Source organism: Heteronotia binoei, chromosome 21, assembly GCF_032191835.1.
Source record: "Heteronotia binoei isolate CCM8104 ecotype False Entrance Well chromosome 21, APGP_CSIRO_Hbin_v1, whole genome shotgun sequence".
Lineage (NCBI taxonomy): Eukaryota > Metazoa > Chordata > Lepidosauria > Squamata > Gekkonidae > Heteronotia > Heteronotia binoei.
The window spans coordinates 164,310,098-164,323,732 of NC_083243.1; the positions used below are offsets into that span (position 1 = coordinate 164,310,098).

Genomic DNA, 13,635 nt, shown 5'->3' on the forward strand with positions numbered 1-13,635 from the left:
TCAATGCACTCTCTGGTGCGACAGCTAAAGCCTTGTGAACTAAATCCTTGTTGTACCAGAGAGTGTTAGGTGCTTTCAAGCTTTCTTGCCATGTTCTGAAGTCTTAAAATTAAGCTGGAAGACGCGTCAGTGAAATGGGGACAACTTAGTACTTACCCCATCACACTAAGGATACAATGTGTAATGCTGCACTTTGAATATATTAGTGCTTTGCAGCACTTTTGGAGGACTTGACTCGACATTTCTAGTGCTTTGCTGCACTCTTGGAGTATTTTGACTTAACATTTCTGGTTTGAAAATATCGGACTGAGTCCTTTTAAGATACTTTGAGATTTTTGTAATTGGGTTTTTGTTCCATCAATTGTCCTTTTTGCGGAGCATTGTGTCTGGTGTATTTGTGAAATTATAGTGTTGAGAATATGTGTTGATTGTATTTTAGAGTTGCTTACATTTTGTTCATCTCTGTAATTATTGGAGGCTGGTTTATCACGGGACCTGGGGTTCTCCTTCACTCACCTGGAGATTGGCAACTGGTCCCCCAGGAAAAAATGGCTGATTTGGATGGTGAAGCCCATGTTGTACCTGTCTGAGGTTCCACCTCTCCTCAAACCCTTACCTCTCCAGGCACCACCCTCAAATCTCCAAGAGTTTGCCAACCTCGAGTTGGCAACTGCTAAGTCACACTGGGTGTCATGGGGGAGGGCGTCTGCTGAACAGGAGCAAGCAGCCAGACACAGAGTTTCTGTCTTTGAGATAAGACTGTTTTGGCAGTTTGTCCAGTGTTTCCAGGCCTGCAAGGGACAGGGGAGTCAGCCGATGGGAACCCAGAGGTGGTGACTGATGCATGATAGACTAGTGGTTTATGAAGCACAGGCGTCATCCAATGGGAAAGCTCCCTTTGACCAATACTCCTACAGCTTTATTAATATAAAGGATTAATTGCTATGTACAGATAACAACTTTCCACCTCTGCTTGGCACTTGTGTTCATTTTTGTCAAACCAATGTTGCAGGCTTCTGCAACACTTTCAGTAGTAGCTATCAAAAAGTATAGGCCAGCAAGAGACTTAAGAGAATTTTAATCATTGTCCACCCAAAAGTCTTTTTGTTTTCAGCAGCTAAAAGGATGAGAAATGGCAGTCAACAGCTTGGCCTACGGAAGCTTCCCTTCCAATATCAACTCCTAGGATGAGCAGAAAGAACAGCCACATTACCTGCAGCAGCCAAATCAGCAGGAGGTTTGGTAGAGCTGAACATGCTTCGACCAAGGATGAAGGCACAAGCCCGCAAAGGCAAAACAAGTCTCTGTTATGTATAGGATTGAAGTATAGATTCCTGCCAGGCTCATTGGAGCCAGGAGAGCAGAGCTTGGGGACTTGGGAACAATGGACAGTAGGATCCCAGTACCTGCTGCCCTACTCCAATCCCAGGTTCCCTGCCTGTTTGAAGGAACCAATGGCATGCTTGCGCGAGAACCGAGAGTTGTATATAGCAGGGGTGGCCAATGGTAGCTCTCCAGATGTTTTTTGCCTACAACTCCCATCAGCCCCAGCCATTGGCCATGCTGGCTGGGGCTGATGGGAGTTGTAGGCAAAAAAAAATCTGGAGAGCTACCACTGGCCACCCCTCGTATATAGGTTTGGCCAGTAGGCCCTTTCCCCAGTCTTGTTGGAGTGGCCCTCACCATGCTGCTTCTACTAAAGAGCTGTTATCACTTTTACCTCGTCTCCTCGATGCTTTGAACTCACTATATTATACTCTCCAAATGCAAAACTCTGCTACAGTCAAATTATTTTGAGGGCAACAACTGTTGCCAGTATTTGAATTTTAGGCCACTTTGGGACTAACATGGCTGAAATAAACTGAAATATGTAAATTTCATAAGCTAAAATAGTAAGAGCTGAAATATGCTGCCTCAGATGCCATGCGCACATAAGGGGTAGAGCTTGTAACAAATGTCACACAGATACAAAATGCTCAAAATAGTGTGAGCTTGTTTAGAACTATAAAACATCTTGTACAAATACCACAAATACAAACTTGTAACCCTTTTAACAGAGACAGAACACTTCAAGCATACCCTCCACTCTCAGCAATGCCCTACCATTAGAAGTTCCCCCTTGAGGGGTTAGGACTTGGAAGTGATGAGCACTGGGGTGGTTATTAACAGAGTCTCCTCCACCCATCTTTACATCTGGACACTAATAAGTCTTCTAATGATGGGTCTGAGGCTCTTGCCTGTAATCTTAAGAGTGATGCTGATTTTCAGAAACTTAATACTCAACCATTCCCCACCCACAAATAGGCAGAGTTTGTGAGGCTCACTAAATATTTCAAGATGCCATCTCTGTGGCATTTTTATTTAGGTCACACTTTGAAGTTTGTCTCTCCACACTCTTTCATGAATAAGAAAACAGGTTTTCCAACATGAAATTTGAAGAATGAGTAATCGATTATTTTTAGCTCTTCAGCTTCAACAGTACTGAAGGATTACAGCTAAGAATGAAACACGTTAATGTGATAAATTTAAATCTAACCTCAGACTAATTGTGAATTCAGTTTGATGCAATTATTTTTATCTTCTGTTTTAGGAATAAAAGTAGTTAATGCATGCATGACAAGTGAGATAAGCAAAATGAGATCCAGCAATCAACTAGCAGAAAGTGCTTTAAATCAATGGCACACAGAGCCCATGATTGAAGTGGAAATGGTGCTTAAGATCTTGATAGCCAAACAGTGCAAATCCAAAGCAAAATTATACCCTTTTACATCCACTGACTTCACTGGTCCTAGAAGGGTACAAACGCAGCTGAAAATCTTTTGAAATGTCCAGGAATGAATATATGCAGTCCATTTATTTTGCAACTGAGTTTTAGTCCCTCACCTCACCCCACAAGTATAGAGAACCTGTTCCAGTTTATTCTCAACAAAATAGTCCCTAAAGTCCCATGGTGCAGAGTGGTAAAGCTGGAGTACTGCAATCCTAAGCTCTGCTCACAACCTGAGTTCGATCCCAGTGGAAGCTAGGTTCAGGTAGCCGACTCGAGGTTAACTCAGCCTTTCATCCTTCCGAGGTCGGTAAAATGAGTACCCAGCTTGCTGGGGGGAAAGTGTAGATGACTGGGAAAGGCAATGGCAAACCACCCCATAGAAAAGTCTGCCGTGAAAACGTTGTGAAAGCAATGCCACCCCAGAAACGACTGGTGCTTGCACAGGGCACTACCTTACCCTAAAGCACAATATGTTGTTGTGACTTCCTCAGGCTAGGCCTAATACAGACAATCAGCACAATACAATAAGTAGATGTGCACATTTCAAATTCAAAAGTTTACATCATATTTAGATGCAACTAATACATTTTGAAAGTGGAATAAAATATTAATATGCCTACTATCAAAATTACATCAGTCCTCTGAACCCACTAGTTTCAAGACTTGGTCAATATCTAGAGAACTTGTAAATCTAACCGGAGATATACTGACAATTCTGTTTACTCAAGAGTGGTAATCTTAAATCCTATTACTCCTAACATGAAGAAATGAAAGGACACACTGCAATCAAAATAATAATTATAGTCTGTCCAGCCAATAGAATCAATTCTTGCTTCTGGCAGTTCAATGACAAAGGTGAAGAGACAGATCAGAAAAGTAGCTCTAGACAGAAGCCACACTTTTTAGTGTTGATTCCAACTGACACCTTTAAAAACGTGTTGTGCCTGCTGCAGGTCATTATACTCTATTTGCAATCATGAGTGCATTTGAAATCAAGCAGTGCAAGAATGTAAGAATGCAAGCGCATCTATGCTGGATCAGATAAGTGGTCCATCTAGTCCAGCACTCTGTTTTACACTGTTTCTGACCATATACTCCTCAAGACCCACAGCAGAGGACAGATGCCTTCTGCTGTCTCACCCCAAGCAACTAGTCATTCAAACACATACCGATTTCAAGGAAAGAAGTTGGCCATCACAACTAATACCCAGTGATGGACCTATCCTCCATGAATTTGTCTAAATAACCTTGTTATAGCCATTTAAGCTACATTATCTCCATAACTTGTGGCAGTAAGTTCCATATATGAATTATGCACTGTGTAATATATAAAAATATATATTTTTAAAACTTCCTTTGTCATCCCAAGGTGCATCATTTTACACTTACTTATATTGCTTTGCCTGCCATATTGTTCCCTACTCACCCAATTTGGAGAGATCCTTTGGAACTCTTCTCCAGTCAATTTCAGCTTTTAATGTCATGGACAAGTTGATATTATCCAGAAATGTGACCACTTCACTACTCACCCCCTTAAGACCCCACTGCTTACTTCCCTCCACTGCAAAAACTGTTCATGTACTTTACGCTCTGCATTCTGTTTAATTAATTAATAATACCCACTCTCTTACTGTATGGCTACTATTTGGGAACATTTAGTGAAACATTTTCAAAAGCTTTTTGGAAGTACATTACATCTTCTGATCCTTATTTATGTGCTTGTTAATATATTATCAATAAAGTAAATAACTACTTCTAGGATTCCACAAAGTTAGGTAAGGAAAGACCTCCTTTTGCAACTGATGTGCTGACTCTTCTTCAGGAGACCCTGTTCTATTTACTTACCAAAGTAATCCACATACCCTGGCCCACCCACCATCCACTCAGCACTGGTGTTTTACCCTCCAATACCTTGTTAGGAAGGCCAATTTTAGTAACAAGCAGATCAGCACTTTGAAGATTAAGAGATCAACACTTTGAAGAGGTTTATACCAGCTTTTACTTTTTTTATATTAACGAGCACCTATCTGGTTCCATTTTGGTTCAAGTGAAGCCCATCTCTTTTGCACAGATTCAGCCCCTCTCAGAGTGTAAAAAGCCTTGGTTTCAAATTGATTTTATATTAGTAGCAAATTCTGTATACATTTTTAGTTAGTAAGTATCCACATATATAGAAATCTTTGATTTATATTGGTCTCTCCTGCCTTGTGATTAAAATCAACCTATACTTTTACATGATTTGTAATATATTTAGAAATAAGACCAGGAAATTACTGCAAAAGAATACTAAAATGACAAGTGATGCTTCTAAATATTAACAGCTAATGAAGAAGTTGGCAATACAAAGGTTTTACTGCACTGTGTTAAGAAACTTTTTTTTTTTTTTACCTTTTTGTGTTGTAGGTTGTATTCTGTGGGGTTTCTTCAAGTAAGGTCACATATCCCAGGGTACAGGTAAGGATAAACAGGACTGTTAAGGTGTGCGCTTGCCTGGTAGACAGAACAAAAGAAAGTCAACAAAATATTTTAGTTCTATTAACAGATGGCTCAGTATTTTTTCCAGGTCGAAAGTAGTTATTATATACTGTCCTGCCCAAGTTCAAGGTGGCTTACACAGAAATGCAAACAAAAATAATTATAACCATCAGCCAAAAAAATAAAAATTCAGAGCAAAGCTCTCTACCATCGTCAGCCTTAATAACCCACAGCATAGTTACCAGGGTTTGGGTTTTTAAAATCATATTAGGGATGAACACAAACCAGGAAAATGCAATTCATGTTGGTTCGTGGCTGAACCAATAACCAACCACAAACGGAATCAATCTTCCAGATCTCTTGGAGGATGGGAGATGTATCACAAGATTGGAAGAGGGCAGATATTATCCCAATTTTCAAAAAAAGGAAGGACAGATCTCCCAGGAAACTACAGGCCAGTCAATCAGACCTCTGTCCCAGAGAAGATACTAGAACAGATTTTAAAGAAGATATTAGATTTACATCCCATCCTCCACTCCGAATCTCAGAGTGGTTCACAATTTCATTTACCTTCCTCTCCCACAACAGACACCCTGTGAGGGGGATGGGGCTGAAAGCCACCCTTTCAAGGACAACTCTGCAAGAGCTATGGCTGACCCAAGGCCATTCCAGCAGCTGCAAGTGGAGGAGCAAGGAATCAAACCCAGTTCTCCCAGATAAGAGTCCGCACACTTAACCACTACACCAAACTGGCTCTGGGATCAATCTGAAAGCACCTAAAGGACAACTTGGTGATCTGGGGAAGTCAGCATGGATTTGTCCCCAACAGGTTGTGCCAGACCAACCTTATTTCCTTCTTTGAGTGATGAGCTTACTGGATTGAGGGAATGCTGTTGATGTTGTTTACCAGGATTTCAGTAAAGCTTTTGACAGGGTTCCCCATGATGTTTTGATGAATAAACTAGGGAACAGTGGACTGGACTCTAGGATAAGGGAACTGGTTGGAGAACCACACTCAATGAGTAGCTTGTCACTGGCATTTCATCTGAATGGAGGGAAGTGTCCAGTGGGGTGCCACAGGGCTTGGTTTTGGTCCCAGTACTTTTCAATATTTTTATTAATTATCTGGATGAGGGTGTGGAGGCGCTACTCATTAAATTTGCAGATGACACCAAATTGGAGGGCGCAGCAAACATGCCAGAAAAGAAAAGACAGAATTCAACGAAATCCGAACATGCTAGAAAAGTGGGTGGAAGTGAACAAGTTGCAATTTAACAAGGATAAGTGTCAAATTCTACATCTGGGTAACAAAAATGAGGAACATACCGGATGAGGGATACACTGTGTGAACAAGATTTTGAGGTATGGGTGGACTGTAAGTTAAATATGAACAACCAAAGTGATGCAGCAACAAAAACGACTAATGCAATCTTGGGATGTATTAACAGAGGCATATCATCCAAATAGCAAGATATCACATTCCCCGCTGTGCACTGCATTGGTCAGGCCATAATGAAAAGCAATTACAAACTAAAAAACATAATCAGCAATTAATGGGGCAAACTTTAAACTAACCAGCACTAAAAAGTTTTGGAGTTTCAATGCCACCAGCTCTACGTTTGTGTAACTGTTTTAATTTGTTTTAACTGCTTATTAATGTATTAATTGTGTTGCTGAATGGCACATTATTTGCTGTGATTTGCCCTGAACCTGCTTGTGGGGAAGGTGGAATATAACTTCAAAAAATAAAATAAATAAAAAGAAAGTGAAGTTCTCCATTTAAAGAGTGGCAGTATGCAAAAACGACTTAGATGGTTACTATTTCTACCAACATATGTTTAGTACCCAGTGTGTTTTTGTCAGTTCCTTAACTCCCAAGAAAGGTGACATTTCCTAAAGTAGCAATATCCAAGTTGAGCTATTTAAGTTAAGTAAGTTTCAAGATATTACACTGGAATGAAATAGCCTGACTGGTACATACTACCTTACTACCTGTGCTCTAAGTTTGCAGAATACATGTTATCAAATGTCAATAGCTCCACTGTGATCAGCACATTCCTATTCCTACAACCACCAAGCTCAAGTTAAGGCAGATCAGATTCACCTCAAGTCCCAGGCTTTTCCTCTCTTTACCAAGTGTCCTGAAACACCAGAAAACCATGCCTTAAATATGTTTGCCGATCAAACAGGTAGAATTTTCCAGAAGTCAAATGAGAAGTGCAGAGGGGTTTGCCTAGTTCTTGCGAGGCACAGGAGCTGGCTCCTTCCTTGTCAGAAGTTCATAAGTTTCCAGGACACCCAAGTCACCACTTGGGGATATGCCTATTACCTGATTTCTAGTCACCACCACCACCATCCACTCACACTCAGGGAGTGTAACTAGATGGAGTGGTACTGTCAAGCATGCGGGTTCAATGACGAGTTGAAGCTGATACAAAGACTACGTTTATTGATAGACCGATACTTTGGCCGAATCCCTTGCTTGAGAAGAATGAAACCGATACATTGATACAAAACTTTTAAGGCATACTTCAAAGGGATTCCAAAGGTGGGGGAACGCAGGGGAGCGTTCACACATAGAATATCAAAACTACATACATTCCCAGGGCGTTACCAGACATTTGGCCTTCCTATGCCCAGATGGCTCATCCTCCCGGAGGAGAATTCATGGGAAGGTGCTGATTACTTTGTTCCCTTCACACTACCACTAATTAAGCAGTCATAAAGCGGGAGGAAAGCCAGGAAGGAATAATAAACTAACAACATTTGGTCCTCAGGGATCTTTCCCAGACCTGTCTCTGGCAAGGCCCTAAAGCCATCAGTTATTGATCAGAATTAGCCATACTTGACAGGTACTCCAGTCCTTTGTGCCGGCTCTGCCTCTTAACTCAATTTCCTGCCTCACTCAGCTGAGCTCCAGCGAGAAGTAGTAGACAACCTTTCACACCCATGGAGATGAAGGAGTCAACACCCCCTTCCCTTACTTTGTCTTTGGTAACAGGGTTGAGATTAGGATGTGGTATTGGGGTGGGATGGGGGGAAATCAGAATTCTAGTGCTCAAGTCTAAATGTTTAATAAAAGAACCCTGCACACACTCGAGGCTACTGCAGCAGGACTCAGCGAAAGGAGGAAAATAACATGAAAAACCACAATCCATGTCACTCTGATTAAACTAGCCCCAAACTGATGTAATTAAAGGAACAGGCATTTAATTCTAAGAGAGACAAGCCCTAGAGGTTGTGATTTGGTGGTCTTCTCACTGTGTGGCAACATATGGTCAAAATGGACTCTCACAGACTCCATCATGCAAGCTGACATGAGTCCAGAGGTGAAAGCAAAGCAAGAGCTCAGGAAGAGAATGCTTCCCTTACGCATCCAGAGAATTTATCACCTGTACCCCTCCCAGTTGGGATGACCATTTGTCTATTCTTGCTTAACAGGTGAAGGTGACCAACCTATCCTTTGGTTTCCCTGCCTCCTCTGACAGAGATAGGATTTCCCCCTCTTTTGATTTACACTGGTGGAATCCATGTGCATTTTCACTGGATTAATCATCCTTAGCTGGGAATCATTTTACAGCCTGCTAGTTTGCTTCTACCATCTTACTGGCCCTGAGAGATGGACCTTGCTTTCTCATCACAGCAAGGAAGACCAAATATAGTGGACTTTAAAAGAAAACTGGGGTGAAGAGCCATTCTCAAAAATTATTTTATTCTCTTTTCCAGATGAGAAGCATATAGTGCAAAGGAAAAAATCTGTCCAGTTTACTGGAATCTATATTTCTAAACCCAGCATTCTGTAAAGACTATGACATTTCCAGGTTTGAATGACGTTTCCCTCTCCCCTGCTAAAGGACAGTTAGTTTATGCTTAGTTAAATTACCACGTTTACTAGAAAATACAGCAGTATTCTTAAGCACTGTTTGCACGCAACAAACTATTTGCTGTTTTGCCACCTACGGGACTAACAGCCACCTTCTGGCGGGGGAGGGCGGGATATAAGAATAAAATTTACTTTACTTTACTTACTTAACAGAAGAATCCCCTTAATGTATTAAATACATTAAATATATTAAATAATGAGAATTGGTGATGCAGGTTTCCCCAAAAATCTGAACTGGGAAAATTTCTGATTCAAAATTAAATAATTTAAATATTTACATAATGTTTGCAAAAGAAGGCAAATACATGCCTACATCATGTACAAGCACTGGAGCATGTCCATGTTTCATGGTCTACATTTAGACCATCTAACATGACCGATCTATAATACAACAGCCCTGATGTCTAAACATTTAGATGGACTATATTTACATATATTGGGTGGAAATTTTTCCAAGAAAAATATAATATCAGAAAATCTCTGTTTTGGAAAACTGCAGAAAACATTCTGCCGCAGAGCACAGATGAGAATGAAACGAGCTATACACATAATATGCCATACTGTATCTGCATTTCCTTTACAAGTTGGAGGTCTTAAGCAGTTTTCCAAACCAGGCCTCCCTAATGGAAGGGCAATTTCAGTTGTCTAGTGCCACCTTTTAGGAACTGGGAATATTTTCTAACATTGCCAGTGATGAAGTTCAGAAAACGATGACGACGGAGTGTTAAAATGTCTTAGGTGAGACACATTAAATTATGAGTATATTAGACACTATGGTAGTAGAGAAGGGTGGCCTCTCACTTGAAGGAAGCTATGAGGAAAATATTATTGCGAACTGTTAAAGCAGTTTTGCCCACATCATCTTAAGTGCTGCAGGGAAACATTTAACCAATGCTTTCTTTCATTTGTTAGAAGTGTAAATTGCTTGCAGAGAGTTAAATGCAAAAGTAATTCTATGCATTTTTATTCTCAGCAGAGTCCGAACCACAGAGTGACAAATATATGAATTAAAGCTAGTATAAAAAGCTTATACATAATAAGGTGCAGGATTTAAAATCAAACACTCAGCTATGACCCATTCCCAGACAATACGTGGCCACTATATGATGCTGTCAATGGCCAAAGTTGTCTGGAGCTGATGTCTGGCCCAGAAAAGCCCAGACTCCTGCCCGCTGCAGCAGGGACATCTTGGGCATTGCAGTGGCTGGGCTCACAAATCAGTCCAGCAGGCATTCACCTGAGGCCAGGAGGAACGCTGCCAGTTCAGCTGCCAGAGAGCGAGCTGAGCCAGGAAGGATCAGTGGCTGCCAAAACTGGAAGCTGGCCTGGGTTCATCCTGACTAAGGCAATGGCATTGGCCAGCACTGACCTGGCAACACCAAGGAAGAAGGCAAAGAAGTAGTCAGGGGTTGGAGGGAAGGACCAAGGAACAAGCAACAGTGAGGAAGAGTTGAGTTAATGTCCCAACTGTAACTCCAGGTTGACAAGAACCTGACAAAGCAGGACTGTGCTTGGACTCTGGGATAAGGATGGCTGGACAGGCACTCTTCATGAGGGAAGCTCGAATTATGGGCAGGGGAGTAAAGGTGTGGACAGGGCTTCCGGCTGGAACGGAGACAGAACAGAGTGCTGAGGCCTGGAGGAGCTCCCCCTGGAGCAGGACAACACAGCAGAAGGTGGGAGGGTTAGAGCCAGAGAGGGGGGAGTCTCACAAAAGTGCTTTGCACATTACCACAGTAATCTGTTACACAACATAATAACATAAAAATAAGGCCCAATTAGAAAATACAGAAAGAAAAAAAAGATTCATTCAATGCACACTTACCATTTTGTATTCAGTACACTGTGCTATACAGACAAAAAAACACCATTATCCATCTCTATCTTCTCTACTTTGCAAATGTAAGATTTTTACACTGAAAGAGACAAAGATGGCTTTGCCTTCCAGTGGCACATCTGTTGTGGAAAAACTGGTGGTTCAAGGTACTGCAAGACTTATTTGAGTCATATCAAACCTGTAATAGCAAAACACCTCTAAGAGATGCAGCACTAGTAGAAGACAACATAAATGCAGAAAATTAAGCTAAGGTCTCTCAAGTAATCCTTTCCCCCTCTGAAGATAATCAATCTAATAATATCCTGCTACTACCATTTTTTCTGTGCCTGATCGACTGCTAACAGACTCCACGTATCTCCCACAATGATGCCAAGATACAAATAATTCATACAGAAGATGGGCACAAAGTAAATAAGAGCCAGGGGAGTAGGGAAAAAACGTGGACGTTAAGCACTTGGAGAAGTACAAACCCTACCTCAAGGGTAGGGCAGTATTCCCTAACCCAGGGCTCTGAAATAAGCCTTTCAATCACCTAAGATTGGCTCCTGATTGGGAGCTGCTGAGGGGCAGGGGAGGATTATTTTTAAAGCTCTTCCCTTTTTAGCTCCTCCCCCCAACCAAGTGTTTCCCTAATCAAAAATTCGCTTCCACCATCACATTCTAAGCCTGAACAGGGGCTGGGAGGAAGCAAGTACAGTTTAGGCACCTGTCTTTTTCCTACTCGGGTTTAAAGGAGCCGAACGGGAATAGTGTGTGCACATGCCTCTTTCCCATGGCCGTGGCTCTAAACTTCTGCTGCTCCCCTACAACCAAAAATTCGTGCCAGGGAACGCGGGATAACAAGTCACTGGCCACAACCGCTCAGCGGTAACAGTAATTTAGGAAACAGACCGGTTTAAGGTGGATGCTGAGAAATCCGTCTCCTCCCTGAAATGCAGAACATCATCGAAAGGGAAGATCCACCTGGTCCTCCTAACTGGGTTGTGCGCGTGTGTTGAGCGCCAATTCGCTTGCGACTTACGGCAACTCTATGATTACAGCGCCTGCTAAAACATGTTGGCGTTCTCCAACAGCCCCCCTCTCCCCCCACTACCCTTTCCTGGCGGATCCACAAGCGATAAGCCTGACGACAGGAACTGAATGTTGTTCCTTTCACGCAGTTCCAATAAAGCAACCTAAATCTCGATCCTGAGGCCGCCAATTACAGCATTCTGCTGATGAAGATGGAAAAGAAGGGGAGGGAGGAACCGAGCAAGGCGTAGGGATCACTTCGGGTCTCTCACCAGAAGAAAGTGTTGGTGCCGTCGTCGTACACCTCAGACTCGGTGCTGCGCCGGGCCCCAAGAGAGGCTGTCGGGCTAGCTACCAGCGAGTCTGCACGGAGCCCCGCAGCCCCCACTATAACGGGAAGCGCGCCGCCGTTGAGCTGCTCCTCCAGCGCCGCTTTGCCGGGCCCCCCTCCATGACTCCTCCGCTCACCGCGCCTCATGGCGAGCCTGAGAAGGGAAACACAGGGCGCTCAGTCGACTCCGGGCGCGCACCACACGGGCCCCCCCATCAGCCAGGCAGCAACAACCGGAGAGACCACCGCTCGCACAGGCAACCTCCTTCACCGCTCCCCCGTGACCTCACGTAGGACGAGGTAGAAAGGCGGAGCTGCACGCCGAGAAGACCTGATTCGCTGCGGAGGCGGCGCGCCGGCGCACTAAAGAGTGGCCAAGGGGGTGGGACAAAAAAAGAGGCACTTTAACTCGTGGGAGTAGAGCGCTCTCTTCGTGCCTTTTAAAGTTGCTGTCGACTGGTCCAATGTTGTTTTGATTAGGTCGGGTGAGCCTGCAATAGCATTCCATTGTTAAGAATGAAATCCGAAACAAACTTGGGGAAGAAGCCAGCAGGCGGCGTTTTGTAGAAAAAGACGTGCCCGAGCCCAGTAGCATAACTCATTTGCATAACTATTTGTATATGCCACACACCCCTGACATCACCGCAAGGTGTACTAAATTATATCAGCTCAGCATCTACCTTAAAATGCTTCTTGAATTATAATTGTCATAATATAACCTTACTTCCATCATACTTCTAAAATTATTCTCTCCTATGTGGCTTATTATTCTCTCCTATGTGTGCTTTTGAGCTGTGGTGCTGGAAAAGAATCTTGAGAGTCCCTTGGTTTGCCAGAAGATCAAATCAGTCAGTCCTAAGGGAAATCAACCCTGACTGTTCCCTGGAAGGTCAGATACTGAAGCTGAAGCTCAAATACCCTGGCAACCAAATTTATTTATTTATTTATTTATATATTTATTTATATTTACATTTATATCCCGCCCTCCCCGCCCAGGCGGCTCAGGGCGGCTAACAGCATTTCACATATTTAACAAGGATAAAACTTTAAAATTTAACAATTAAAGAAATTAAAAATAAAAACCAGTTAATTAAGTTAAAATATTTAACTGGTTTTTGAGAAGGGAGCACTCACTTGAGAAGGGAGCACTCACTGGAGAAGACCCTGATGCTGGGAAAGACAGAAGGCAAAAGATGAGATGGCTGGGCAGCGTTACTGATGTAACAAACACAAATTTGAGCAGACTTTGGAGGATGGTGGAAGACAGGAGGGCCTAGCGTGACTTTGCCCATGGGGTTGCAAAGAGTCAGACTCAACTGTGCGACTGA

The 13,635-nt window shown here is 42.7% G+C and overlaps 1 protein-coding gene across 3 annotated transcripts in view; it reads right to left on the minus strand.

The window, feature by feature from the left end:
* Positions 1 to 12,636, minus strand: part of PTDSS2 (phosphatidylserine synthase 2) — a 38,465-nt gene extending 25,829 nt beyond the window's left edge. The window contains exons 1-3 of one of the 3 annotated variants that reach the window (XM_060262904.1): positions 12,570 to 12,636; positions 12,249 to 12,461; positions 5,159 to 5,260 (exon numbers count right to left, since the gene is read on the minus strand). In XM_060262904.1, coding sequence (XP_060118887.1) covers positions 5,159 to 5,260; positions 12,249 to 12,454 — 308 coding nt within the window. In that variant the 5' untranslated portion in view covers positions 12,455 to 12,461; positions 12,570 to 12,636. Of the gene's footprint in view, positions 1 to 5,158; positions 5,261 to 12,248; positions 12,462 to 12,541 lie in introns of those variants that run through there. The other 2 variants (XM_060262903.1, XM_060262905.1) reach the window with 2 other exon arrangements.
* Positions 12,637 to 13,635: the final 999 nt, after the last annotated feature.